At 39.8% G+C, this 14461-nt stretch overlaps 1 protein-coding gene across 2 annotated transcripts; it reads right to left on the reverse strand.

Annotated features, from left to right (window-relative positions):
- Positions 1–10780: 10780 nt before the first annotated feature.
- On the reverse strand, positions 10781–12552 carry LOC124341852 (corepressor interacting with RBPJ 1-like). 2 transcript variants are annotated; one of them, XM_046794802.1, is made up of 7 exons: positions 12441–12552; positions 12215–12371; positions 12037–12131; positions 11718–11968; positions 11486–11646; positions 11320–11411; positions 10781–11250 (listed from the first exon to the last, which is right to left on the reverse strand). In XM_046794802.1, exons 2-7 carry the CDS (start codon positions 12284–12286, stop codon positions 10863–10865), a joined length of 1059 nt encoding a protein of 352 aa, XP_046650758.1. In that variant the 5' UTR covers positions 12287–12371; positions 12441–12552; the 3' UTR covers positions 10781–10862. The 2 variants fall into 2 exon arrangements, with proteins under 2 accessions (XP_046650758.1, XP_046650757.1); XM_046794801.1 differs by having other exon boundaries at positions 12437–12546.
- Between the last annotated feature and the right edge of the window lie 1909 nt (positions 12553–14461).

Genomic DNA, 14461 nt, shown 5'->3' on the forward strand with positions numbered 1-14461 from the left:
TAGTAAAAAAATGTGGAATTTAACAATACGACATCTGGGGGGGATCCAAGAAATAACTGTAATGAGAGAACAATGTTGTATAAAGATAAGAAGAAATCTGTTGAGAATTTTGAGAGGGAATATTTATGGATTAGAAGGTGACATCTGGGGAGAATTTTTTTTGAATGAAGGAGGCTTGACCAGAGAGACTGTATTTCATTGATTGCTGGGGTGAGGTTTTGGCTGCGGGCGGTCCAGACGGTGATGATGCAGGATTGGATGAGTGCCAGTATTTTCTCTTTATTGGGGCCATTTCCAATGTCTCCATTTATTGTTGATTTGAGTGGTTTTTGACATCCAAGTTTCGTTAGTTGAATTCGAAGCCATAAACTGATGTGGACTTTCTCAGAACAGAGTAACATAAGATGGTCGTCAGTTTCTTGGCCGCCATTGCATAGAGGACATTGGTCATTTCTAGAAAGTCTGAGGCTTGTGAGGCGCATTTTGGTAGGGAGCTGATTATGGTTGAAATCCCAGACCAGTTCAGCGTTTCTTCCTTTCATTTTGGCCACCCAACGCCAGATGGAAGCCCAGTCGAGGTCTGGTTTCGCAACTTCGGTTCTCCCTGGTTGCCCAAGGTTAGCGATCAGGTGATTGTAGGTGGCGCGATGATTGGATACGGTTGACGATGTGAAGATGCCAGCTTTAAGTAGATCGGTGATGGTTGAAAGTGCGGTGGTGAAATATGGATGTGATGAATGGGTTGCATTAAATCTGGGCTGGATGATTTGTTGAAGGAGATTCTTGAGGTGTGGACCCAACCAATAAACGGCTGCAGCTCTCTCAATAGCCTCGGGATGGATTAAAGATTTAAAGATTTGACGGGTGAAAAGGGATTGGAAGAATTGAAAAAGTAAGGTGACTCCAAGTCCACCTTGGAGTCGGGGGCGGATCAAAACATTTAGGGGTGGGTGCTCTCTTCGTTGTGCCCAAAGAAATTTGTTGCATTTTTGTTGGAGGAGAAGGGCTTGGGTTTTGTTGCAAGGGAGTACATGAGCTATATGAACAAGTTGTGATAAGACATGTTGTTTGATGAATAGGACGCGACCATAAAAAGTGAAATGACGGTGTGTGTTTGTGATAAGAATATTTTGTATGATGTTGAACTGTTTTTGCCAATTGTCTCTTACTGTTGTTTTTATTTCAGAAGAAAAAGTAATTCCAAGAATTTTCAAATTATCTACTTGAGTTATCCAATCATGTGGCCAAGTACGTTTAGGATGAGTTTGATTGAAATTGCTTCTACGTGGGATCGAACTCCTAACCTCAGAAATCCCAGCCGAAGCCTTTACCGTCTGCGCTACTACGGCCTTTGGACATTCATTTAAGGTCCAAGTGCATAGACCAAGTAATTTTGTCTTCCCCTTGTTAATACGTGCATTTGTCCAGGCACAAAATTCTAGAATAATCTCGCATGCACGACGTACATCTTTCATTGATGAGACAAAAACTACTAGATCATCTACATATGCACGAACTTTGATGCGTTTTCCGTAGTGTTCAATTCCGTCAATACCCCTAGACAAGCAAACTAAAAGCGGTTCAATATAGAGGGCAAACAGATGGACTGACAGAGGGCACCCCTGTCGCACGGATTGTGCATTGTCCACAGTACCGACTATGTCATTACCGTTCAATGGGCATAGTTCAGTTATACTGTACAGCGTTTTCAACCAATCAACAAAGAGGGGGGGATAGCCCATGGCTGTCATTACTTCCCACAGAACGTCTCGATTGACAAGGTCATATGCTTTCTCTAAATCGTACGCGATAATGGCGGCCGGTTTGAGAGAAGATACCTCTTTTGATTTACGACCTGTATTATCAATGACATCTCGGATTAAACACAAGCTGTCAAAGATATAGCGGCCGGGTACACCACCTTTTTGATGTGAGTCTAGAGAGTTTTGAAGAGATTTTTTCAGACGAAAGGCCAATACTGACGCGATTAACTTGTAATCGGTATTTAACAAAGAGATTGGTCGGTAATCGGTGATTTTACTCGGTGTTGGGATTTTTGGGACTAATCTTATAGCTGCCCTTCCCTGCGACGGCTGGAGTTTTCTTTTGTCGAGGACGCAATTCATCATTTCCAGAAAATGAACACCAATAACATCCCAAAATTTTATATAAAACTCAAAAGGAATGCCATCTGTACCCGGGGCCTTGTTCTTTTTGCCTTAAGGGCGTTGTTAATTTCATTTATTGTGAACGGATCTACAAGAAAGTTGTCACTCTCCGGGATCGAACCTAGTACTCCTCGATTCAACGCTTGAGCGTTTAACGACTGAGCTACCACTGATACACCCGAATCGTTTTTAGTGGGTTTTGTACGGGTAAGTGCACCTCTAATCCCTTCTAGAAATTTTCCAGCTAATTGGGTATTGGGGGAGGGCTGGTTCTGAAAAATTCTACTAAAGTGTTCAATTATTTCTTGGTTAATCTGCTCAGGTTGGGTAATTTTACAGTTATCATTAGTTTTGAGCTGAGTGATCAGAGACTTCTGGAAATTGCTCGTTGACTTGTTCATATGAAAGGTAGATGGCTCTTCTTCGGCTATACTTTGAACGCGTGAACGTATTGCAAATCCCCTCAATGCTTCTCGCTCCCAGGCTAGAAACTCACGTTTCAACTCCATGTAACGCGCATGATTGAAATTTACATTGTTCACGGTTTCTTTTAGTTGATGTTGGAGCAATTTCCTTTTGACTCTCTGATCACAGATTCTCTTTTTACAATAGTTCATTGATAATCGCCTAAGGCTAGGTTTGAAAATAATCTCCCACCAATGATCTACGTTTTCAATACGGGATGGGTGTTGAGACATTTCTTCAATAAAGACATGCACCAAGTTTATATATTCTTCTTCCTCAAGAATTGATGAGTTAAGTTTCCATAAATTCCTTGACTTGTTCCTCACTACAGTAGGAGGGGTGGTGCTGTTTATATACCCTACGATTGGTCTGTGATCCCCGAGTGGTAAGTCGTGCAAATGGATATCAGAAAATTTTACGTGATGGTGGCAATAAATTCGGTCCAATCTAGCCTGGCTAGCCGCACAATTGTACGTCCAACAAGGTTCATTTTTCCGAATTTCTCTCCAGACATCTGTTAATGAAAGGGCTTTTACTAAATCTCGGAGGGGTTCTAGTAATGCTAGTCTAATTTTAGGTGGTGTTGTCTTGCTACTTTTACGGTCATCGATCTCGTCAACGGCATTAAAATCTCCCAATATAATTGCTGGTGCCTTATACTGGGCAACATAAGCCGGAATAGTTTGCCGGAGGAAAGAATCTCTATAACTTTTATTTTGGTCACCAGATGGGGCGTAAATACACACGAAAGCAAGACCCTTTACTTCCATGGCTATCAGCCTCCCCTCCGGTTCAAACAAGATGTTTTTGGCGCTCAGCCCGTGTCGTACTAGGATGGCTGTCCCATGTTGTCTAGGACCGAGATTTGTGTGTATCTGGTAATGTTTAGTAAATACGGTGCTAGAGTGAAATACTACTTCTTGCAAACATATAATATCAAGTTTATGATGTAAAAAGAAATTGAGTTTTATTTGAAGTTTGTCAGGTGACGATATTCTGTTGATATTATATGTCGCGATGTTAGTCATGATTAATATTTAAATTTGGGTTTAGAGGGTTGGGTTTTGTTATCGTGGGCTTTTTTCCTTCTAACGGCCTCCATTGCTTTGAGAGTTTTATCTTCTATGGGGGTTGATGGAGTGCCGAGGGGGACGCCCAAGGACTCCTGAGTCTCACTCACATGACTAGCCTCCTGACTATCAAGTGGGCGCTGTCCTGGCTGAATACTCCCACTAGAAAAAGAAGTGTCTTCCTCTGGATTTGAAACCGAAACCACCTCGGTTGCATCCATCTCTTCAACCACCTCGTTATCCATCTGATCTATGGTGGATGGAATAAATGGTACTCCATGTGAGATTGGGGCGGGTGGAACAGCGTTCCCCCCAGAGAGGGCGGGAAAAGAATTAATGTCCACACCCGGTATCGAAACTGGAACCTCTCGAGTCGGAGACCCGAGTTCAACCAACTGAGCTACACAAGGTCCAATTTCCTCATCTACCTCGCCCGAGCCAGAGGAAGAGGCAGTACGACTCCTCTTTTTTGATTGTTTTTGTTGGTCACGGAATTCCCTCGTCTGTTTCATTTTCTTTTTCTTGACCAATTTGGACGAAACAGACGAACCTACACAGTTGGTGTCTTCAGCGTCAGCGTCGGTGTCAGAAGAAGATTCAGTTCCATCGGGTTTCGAAATTGGATCCTCCCTCTGGATCTCCATCAAGAACGACAACAGTCGACGTCGTTGGCCTCTGGGCTAACTCGTGGAATGTATCAGCGTCAACAGTTGGAGCAATTGGCATTTGCCCACCACCAATCGGGCCTGTCTCCTGGGGCTTCCTAACAGTTGTCCTAACTGGGCCACGATTTGTTAGTAATACACTACTATAGCTACGTGTTCCAATGGGGCCTTTTGAAATGGTGCTGGGGTTGGTTAAACTACGGGGTTGCTTTGGGCAATTAGCTAAGACATGGGTGGGAGAATCACACATGCGGCATGTGTGCATTTGCCCTGCATAAGACACCATTATTGGTTCCTTGTAGCTTCCAAAGGTGATATAAGACGGAATGCTCTTGTGGATTTCCATATCCACGTTGACAATTCCAGTCTTTATCCCGTTCCACCTTGGGAGCGATCTATCCTGATACGTGTCCCAAAAAATCCGAGAAATCACTCCATACTCACGCAATCTCTTGTTTAGCAGGCTAAGGTCATCATCGAATTTGAAATGTTGAATTCTAACGCGTACAAGGTTAACTGACCTATCTCTCACTCTAATTTTGACCTCCTTGCCACTAATGACTACTGATTCTTTAGCACAAAATTTATTCAAAAATTCAATATGGTCATTGACGGTCTTGAACCCAATTCGGAAAACGCAAATAGCTCGTCCTGGTAGGCGAGAAACTGCATCAAAGATGCTATCAGATTCATTACTGTCGTGCTCGAAACATTCGTAGAACTCATGCCTGGTCACTTCAGTATTACCAAAAGAGATTTCGGCAGTACGTGGCCAGACGTCTGGGGATTCCGATCCCATTTTACCCACAATAACAGGGGCAAAAGGACGGAGAGAAAAATGCAAAAAGAGGGAACAAAACCAAAATGGCGCTCAACAAACAACAAGGGAAACAGGACACACAAGCAACAATACAACAAAAGAGAAACAAAAAAAAGAACAAATAGTTTTTTGACTCACAGCAAGATGTCACACTTGGGAGCTCAGTTAGACACGTCTAGTCACAGCCGAACGCGCTAGCTAATTGCACTACAGAGGCATGTTAATTGATTAACGACACCCATTAGGAAAGCAAACAATACATTTTGTGCAGCTGTGCTGTGCTGTGCTGTGCTGTGCCTGGAAGAATTTCTTCTTGTTCCTATTTCATAAACATCATGGATGTTTTATGAATTCATTAATTCAATTAACTTTAAATGGTGTATTGGACATTGATTTACATATCCTGTAAGAATAAATCGCTTTGAATAAGCGAAACAGTAAACATATCAAATTCAAATTCATTGAAGTGGTGTTTGCCAGCTCGTCAAAGCAGTATTTTTGATTTTTCTTCAACACCAATGCAAGATATGACTTATAAGAAGTTATCATGTCAATTATTCATGTGTGAACGAAGAAAAGAAATAAAAATAGAAATGAAAATAGAAATGAAAATCCATATTTTTACCTAAAATGTATCATTATTGAAAATTGACTTCAATTCCGTAGGTTGACTAGTCTTCATGTGAATTCAGAAAACCATAAGTTTGTCAGGAGTGGGATTTGAACCCACGCCTTCATTGAAGACCAGAACACTGCAACTTTTCTATATTGAATCAAGGAATATGTCCTTGAGTCTGGCGCCTTAGACTGCTCGGCCATCCTGACCACATCATATGTACCTAAATACCTTGTCCCTTAGTTATGTGGCATTGAAACTCTTTTCTGCACTTGCTCGCTGCACTGGCTCGCTGCACTGGCAGAAGGACGAAGTCCATAAACACCAGAAGGGAATCTATGATAGCAGCCGAACGCGCTAGCCGATTGCGCCACAGAGGCATGCTGATTGGCTAACGACACCCATAAGGAAAGCAAACATTACATTTTTACTAAGGCCAACACGAATAAAATCTTGCAGTTGACTTCCGGTATGCCATAGTGTAGCCCGTATGAAACTTTTAGCTAGTTCCGCACTAGAAATAGCTACGAAGTTAGGAGTATTTAGCTAGAAATATTCAGACTAAAATTTTTAAATTCCACATTGGGAATTTTAGGGTAGTTTTAGCTGTTTTTTCTAGCTAGAAATCTTAGATTGAAGGTAGCTTGAAATTTTCTCGCTACCATACCAATTGACGAAAAAGGGATTTTCCGCGGGCGCTTCCTTTATTAGCCTGGTTACCCATCCAGTTACTGTTTTAAAATTATTTGCTGCACTTATTTAGCTATAGTCGCTGGTTGTCCGGATCTGGCAGCTTCTGATGTTTCTTAAATATTTGTTTCCATTAATATTTGATCCTATTATAGCTATGTCGATAATTCTTCACTTAGACTTCAAATTATAAAACTAATCAAATAGAATCAAGTAAAAACTTATATAAAAATAAAGAATTAAAAAATATATATTTTCAACATTTTACCTATTGCCCATACCTATTAAGCTATTATACTATGCGTAGGTTATACATAGAAAAATCTGTAGGCCTATTTTGTGTTGAGGACTACCTCATATGCAGCGTTTTTTTAACCTTTTTTATATCACGATTTATTTCGCGATCAAATTAAAAGCGAAACCCTAGATTAAAAATTCCATACTAAAATTAGCTGTAACAGTTAGGAAATATATTAGGGGGGGGATTCGAGCTGATTTTAAGGTCAATTATTTCAAGCCAGATCATAAAACGTCCTAGCTAGGAAAATAAAAGCTGATTTCTGCTAAAAAAAAGTGGAGCGAAACCCTAGATGAAAACTTCCATACTGGAATTAGCTTACAGTTAGGAAATATATTTAGGGAGAAAAATTCAAGCTGGTTTTCAGGTTAATTTTTTCAAGCAAAATAAGAAAACGGCCTAGCTTGAAGAAAAAGCTGATTTCTGCTAAAAAAAAGGGGAATTATGTTGAGGTAAAAAATTTCGAGGTGATTGCAAGCATCATAGCTGGTTTGATTTTTTAGCCTAGCACCGCGCGAGCTGTTATTAGCTAACAGTTAAAATTTAAGCTAAAAGTTTCGTACGGGAGAGGTTATCACATCGTCTTCGCAAGCTGAAGATCCTCAGTTCGTTCCTAGGTGGAAGCATCAGAAAAGCTATGGGAACAAATAATATCCGAAGAAAAGTAAAAAAAAAAATGAGTAATAGTAGTGTATCTCATCTAGACGATTAGAAGTATTAGGCAACTGTGAACTACCCACAAAACCAAACAATCATAATAAAAGTTCGTTCACGGCTACTCGTTCCGACTTAATTCCGGCTCCAATTGTACCTACTGTTCCGGCTTTAGTTCCAGCCCCAGTTCAAGCTCCGTGTTCTGCACTAATTCTAGTTCAACCTCAGCGTGAGGTGCCAGCTGCAGCACCAGCGGCTCCAACCAAGCCGACAATCGGCCTAGTCTGTGACAGTGACGACAAGTGGGAGCCCGCTGGAGAAGCTGCTCCAAGGATCCACCCAGCTGAGCAAGAAGAAGAATACGGTGATTCAACTGTGCCTTACAGAATCATCCAACTTCAGCTCAACATACAAAGACGAACGAGAATTCCGTTTCATGAAAGAGACGAATCCAACATTCACCGCAGCGGAGCAGAGAGGCGAGTGGGCTGCGAGGGCCTTTTTATCAACCGACAAGGAGCCGAGGAACGGGAAGAGGAGGAACCAGAGGAACAGAGACCAAATCAGCTTACGATGGTATGAAGTAACCAAAAGTGTATTCTCTGGAATGGCAACTAAATAAGCTGCTAAATACACTTAGTAAACATCTCACAAGACAGAACATGCAGAAAATGCTGAGTAGCTCGCCGAAGAAGAGAAATCTCTCCGTATTTTGTAAACGTCCCTATCGTTTTTCCAACAAAAAATCATCATTTCCTACCCCAAGGGAAGAATGGAAAGAAGAGACGAAGAAGAAACTAAGAGGAGACAAAGCTGCGCGCGGGGTTCTCTCTTTCCTCTGGGCAGGAATATTCTTTGCAAACAAAATGCCTTTTCCTAAAAAATAAACAATAAATAAAGTACAATGAATATCGTGGTCAAATAAATCTTAAAATGTCACCTGATAACTAGGGAATGCAGTTATCTAATTTGAAATGGGAACTGAAGATGACTTAATCGGGAAAAAAACAACTAATAATGACACCGGCGAAAGCTCCATAAGCCTCCATGCAAGACCAACTTTCAGTTAGTGCACACATTTTTGGGGTGGTTTTAATAGAACTGGCAACTTCGAACGTTCACCATACTGGGAGAAAGACCTATCCAAGATGGCCAAGAAAACCTCGAACCACTCTTTTCATGGTGTATTAGAATGGTGGGGGAACTTATGGTTGGAATCGGTTATCTCGAATAAAGCCAGTTTCCGGACTAAGGGGAGGAGCTTAGTGCAAAAGGCTATATTCTTAACAGCCAATTGCAGGGCGTGTCGCCTGTTGTTGGTGCCCCCTATGAACCAAAATACCAAATTCTTTTGTAAAATTATTCGTCTGTAAAAAAGTATATATTTTTAACATTTCCGATAATTGAAATCAACTGGTTGTCACAGTGGTAAGAGTTCCGGTCTACGGCTCCAGAATGTGTAGGTTCGTGCTAAATATTCTTCACTTCTTTTTTCATATTTTTTGTCTATTAATTTTAAAATAATTTAAGCTGGAAAAATAATACTTAATTATTATGATTGACTCTTCCTTTACGTATCTGCAGTACCCATGCAATGTGCAATTGGACTTAGAGCATTTTCAAACCGTTGAGAGCATTCAAGGGGGTTTTTAGCTCATAGTTGACCCAATTGTCCACCAGTCAGCGCTGATCATAGGCGACCACTGGCTTCATGCCAAATCCAAATGTCTTAACTTCCATTGAATTGGTGACAAACCCACCCACCTAGCCCTCGTCACCCACCAAACTTTGAAGTTGAGTAGGTGGGTGGTGGCCACTGGGGGTTGATGAGATAAGAGAGAGAGACGACGACCGACCTTGAGAGACGAGACGACCTTTGGACTCGGCATACCACGCGTCAAGAACGTTGCCGTGCGTCATGATTGACCGATTGACCCTAGCGGTGTCATGGTGTAGAAGAGGGGATGGACGGATGGTATGTTCACGTACTAGAATCACAGACTAAGAGGGTAAAGACTACGAACGGCTATAAACCCCTTGAAGCGATGCTCGTCCTATGCCGTATGGTGGCGCGTCGAGCACGCTCTACCAAAGCCATTATTTTTCCTTTTTCCCTACAGCGTTTCACGATTTTCAGGCCCATTTCAGAAAATCTTGAAACGCTGTTTCCTGGGCCTGAAAATGGGCAAAAAGGGGGTTTAATAAATGAATTTTTAGATTGTGTCTAGAGATCACATATAAATTTTAAAAAATTCACACAACATATCCTAACACATATTTAAGCTATATTTACACAAAAATTCACTATTGAAATGTTAATGGTTCACTTACAAATTTACGGTGTGTGAAGACTCATATCAGTAGGGAAAAAGGAAAAATAATGGCTTTGGTAGAGCGTGCTCGACGCGCCACCATACGGCATAGGACGAGCATCGCTTCAAGCATTCCTCTTAGCCCTATCCCCGATCGTAGTCTTTACCCTCTTAGTCTGTGCTAGAATTTTCCACACCCGCTGGGGGACTTCTTGTCATAGCATAGCCGCTGCAACTTTTGCAACAAGAAGCCCCCAGCGGGTGTGTTGATTACTAAAACTGAAAATGACGATTGGGGGGGTCTATAAAAACATGAAAATCTTACAGAAAAATCGGTCCCGCCTTCAAAAAACTAATAGAACTTGAAGTAGAAGAAAAAATGAATAAAACGAGACTAAATTTGTAATTTGAGGTCGTTTAGGTTAGAAACGGGAGAGATTTTTAAACTTTTCGTTTCCCCATAAGCGCCATGTTAAAACGCGCAAAGACGGCTCACCGATTTTTCAATAGATTTTAATTTTTTTGTAATACTAAGTTACATTGAAATTAAACCAAAATTGGAACTTCAGTTAATTTTGCAATTCTCTTTAACCCTGAATTTTAAAATACCAAATTTTTAATTAAAAAACACCGTTTAGCATAAAGTAAATTTTTAAACACATTTTTTTTTTTTAAATATGATCACTTTATTTTTTCTTGGGCGGGTTTTAAAAAGAGTAAGAAAACATAGGTATAAATAAAGCTCATTAAAAAAATCACTTTTAACAATTTGTTTTGGGTTAAAATGCTAAAATGACTGTACTATAAACATAAGGCCGCTATAAACCGCTTAAGGAGTTACTACAAAAGTATCAAAAACTTTAACGTGAAAATTAAAAACGCGATCAAATAAAAAAAAATTTTACTTGCACGGCTTCTTCTCTTTAAGTATCTTCATTGAACGGGTTTTCTTATCAAAGTATAAATAATCATCAACAGTCAAAGTTAAATACCTAACAAAATAGCAAAAACATTGAAATCAATGAGGTTGTTTAATCTTTATTAGATCGGAATACAATCAATTCCAAAAGTTTAAAAAATACAGCGAACTGCAATTGAAAAAATTTAGTCTCTGTATTTTTTCCTCTTCATTCTTTCGTCAGATTCTTCGTGTCTTCTCTTTTCTCGATGTTCTTTTTCTCTGGATCGCGATCGTCTATCACGGCTACGAGGCCGTTTGGGACTACGGCTGCCATCGCTTTGATGGACTTTTCTGTAACCTTTGCCATCCTCCCTGGAGGAAGATGCTGTCAACCGAGACGGACTTCTACTTCGGCGTCTCTCATTCCGCGACGAAGATGCTGTCAATGGAAGTGGACTTCTGCTTCTTAGTTTTAGAACCCGTGAAGAAGATGCTTTCAATGGAGGTGGACTTCTATTTTCTCTCTTTTCATTCTTTCTCTTCTTCTTCTTCTTTTTCCCTTTTTCCTTGTCTTCCAGTTTTTCCAGCTTCCTAATTCATGAACCATTAAACTTTATAGATATATTTAACACGAGAATTTGTGATGAGTAAAGCACATACTTAAGTAGTTTCTTCTTTTCTTTGGTTGATAAAGTTTTCAGAAATGTCAATTCTTCTGCTGCAGGCTCCTCCTCAGACTTGGATAATTGTTTCTAAAATTCAAAAGACAAGCACTGTCAGAACTCAGAACAAATGAATAAATACAGGTTTGCATTGCACTTATTACCTGCATTGGAACCGCCATTTGCTCTAAAGTACTAATAGCACTTTTGGTCATAGCCAAACCAGTTTCCTTCATATCATTCATCAACTTCTCAGAAGGATCAGCAGCTGCAATGGCTTCATCAAAGGCATCTCTAGCCTTGTTGAACAAAGGGCATTCCCTGTCTACATGTTCAAATAATCAATCTTGAAATATAAAAAAAAAAATTTAATGACACAGTTACATTAAATATTACCTGTGTTTACGTGTCCCCATTTGTGACATTTGATACAACGAACATTTCTGACAGCAATACCAAAAGGTTGGTCCCTGATGTCCTCATCACCACGACAATAATCTTCACGTGGAGCATTATATTTTCTCTGCCACTCAAACTTGAATTCTGGTTCCCCATCTTCTTTTTCTCTTTCTTTCTTCATTCCTGGTGGTGGTTCATACAGAAAATTGACACTCAGCTTCTCCTTGCTTTCCTTGCTGACAAGTGATCTGAATTTTTAAAAAAGTATCAGTTAATATAAATGATATTATATTTAAATTTTTTGTTGTGGATTTACTTGTTGACGTATAAATCTTGTTCTTTTTCATACTGAGCTTTCAACTCTTCCTGCTTTTTCTTCTCTGCATCCGTCTTTTGTTGAGCCATCCAGACCTAAAAATGTATGATTCAAATAGTTTACACAGTAAATTACATATTCTACAACTGATCTTAAACTGACACACGGTCGGACATACCCTTTTCAAGTTATCTCGAGATCCAGGGTGAAAGAACTTCTTGCACATGTAGTTATTGAATCCTTTGCCCATTTTTCAGCTTCCTCAAATTCGTAGCGCCGCTGGATAAAATGGAGGGTACTCAAAGCCAAAAGGATACAATAGATCAAATGAATCACTATAAAGTAAAAAGTAAGTCAGAATTTTCCAAAAATTTAGAACACACAAATCAGTTGCGTCAACCTACGATGATACGATCAAGTCTTCGTCTACAACGGTTACAAGTTGTAAAAACAAACGCGAAACGCGATGTTGCCACATTTTTTGAATTTTTCCCAGGTTAACCTTTCTTATCCACTTTAAACTCTGATCGCTAGATGACGTATGATACATCCAACGCTCGTCCACGTCTGCGTATAAGTTCAACAAAATTAATTTAAAAATAAACGATAAAAAATAAATGGTAATGTAATCCGAAATCTCGATTGATGATCAGAATAAAGATAAGTTACCATAGCAAATTAATCCTTCCAATTTTATAAATTTATTTTTTTTAAATGATTTACTTGATTTTTGTACTTATGTTTCTTCTTTCTTTATCTTTTTTCACTTGTCTGCAGTATTTTGATGTTTCTCATCTTAATAAATCCACAGCCACCTGATAGCCACGAATTCGTATTAAATCTGCTTCATCTTGGAACGACATTAAACGATTCGTAAGTCGAGAAATCAAGGGAAAAGGTAGAAATAAGAAAACACACATAATTATGATTGCACTAAATCAAACCGCATTAAATATTGAATTTACTGCAAAACTTCCTCTGCTCCCTTGGAGCCATAAAAATCGTACTCTCCTTTATTATCTGAAAGTTCTGCAGGGATATGAGCTTCCGGTAGCTAGTGTACTAAAATGCGCCTATACGTCTACTAAACGAGGACGAGGACTTAATGGTTGTTTATCGCTGTGCTGTGATTATATTTTCAGTATAGGAGAAGGTGTGAAAAGTTTCTGCCCGTTTTAAAAATACAAATAAGCAGAACCTATCAGAATAATCAATCAAGAAATGTGTTGAAGGCTGAATAGATCATTTTTTTTAGGTTTCTCTGCATACGAATCCGGAACTTTCTAACCCTCTTTCAGTCGATCCAGGTAAATTCTTGCAGAAAAATGCTAATGATATATCCCTCCCCCACTCCTGGCTGGCGGTCAAAACTTCCGCTGTTTATTATATCTTTGACTCGAAGAAAGAATCCATATTTACGAGAACGTTAATACTAATGCCTAAACAACGATTGATATTCGCGAGCCATAAAAACCAACCAACGCTTAAAAATTATTATTCAAACGTTTTTGGTTTTGTTATTATTATTATTTTTTTTTGCTAATTGCCTTTCCAATCATCTGCGAAATTATTTATTTTAAACTTGTAAACACATTGCTGCTGGAAATATTTCTTTCCAAAAATATGTGTTCTTGCTTTGTATGAACGAGTGATAGTCGGAAGTGACAGTCAACAACGAAATGGGGTATGTTTTCAAATTTGCTATAATGGCAATTTTGAACTAAACTTTGTCGGCTCCCAACTATAACAGTAGGAAGAGAGGTCAGACCTGAAATGTGTCCTGTACACTGTCATGTTCTCCTTCACTGGCGGGTCACTTTTTTAAGGGGGGAGGGGAATTAGAAACCAAAACAACTCTAAGAAAAACACATTTTTTTACTTTTGTGCGATGGGGCGCAGCAGTGAATGAAGCAATCGATCGACTATTCAAGGGGTAGGCCAAAATCAAACATCATGATCATGAAGGAGAAGTTGTGGTCTTGTCCAAGTTGGAAGAAGAAAAGACGCGGCTTCGACTGAATGGCGGACCTCACGTACTTTTTTTTTATGGATCCCCCGTTTTCTTGTCGAAAAAAGGATACACACTAAATAGTCAATGCGTTTAGTACACTACAGCGATCAACTCTTTTCATTCTATTTCCTCTGATTTTTCAGTTTCCACGCGGCATGCGACTGCTGGCCAAAGTTCAAGCCCATCAATGTTAACCGTGGGCATTGTGCCCCATGATCAAAGGGGTTGTGCTATATGTATCGGACGTTTTGGCTCACAAAAGACTCTTTTTGACTCTGAAATGTGTTTTGGCCATTCTGATGGGGAGTCGATTCGACGGGAAGAATTGCGGATCTAGCGGCAAAGCGGGTGGCGAACCTATTGTCCAACATCGGAACCTTTCATTTCTTCTTCCCATTTTGCCTTGGCATTTCC

Source organism: Daphnia pulicaria, chromosome 6 (genome assembly GCF_021234035.1).
Source record: "Daphnia pulicaria isolate SC F1-1A chromosome 6, SC_F0-13Bv2, whole genome shotgun sequence".
NCBI classification, from domain to species: domain Eukaryota; kingdom Metazoa; phylum Arthropoda; class Branchiopoda; order Diplostraca; family Daphniidae; genus Daphnia; species Daphnia pulicaria.

Excerpts from the sequence above, each read along its gene's own strand:
- LOC124341852 (XM_046794802.1), bottom strand. The coding sequence starts at position 12,286 with ATGGGCAAAGGATTCAATAACTACATGTGCAAGAAGTTCTTTCACCCT. Across the intron at positions 12,132-12,214 it reads CTCGAGATAACTTGAAAAGG|GTCTGGATGGCTCAACAAAA; the intron begins GTATGTCCGACC and ends ATACATTTTTAG. Across the intron at positions 11,251-11,319 it reads GAAAAGAAGAAACTACTTAA|GAAGCTGGAAAAACTGGAAG; the intron begins GTATGTGCTTTA and ends TTCATGAATTAG.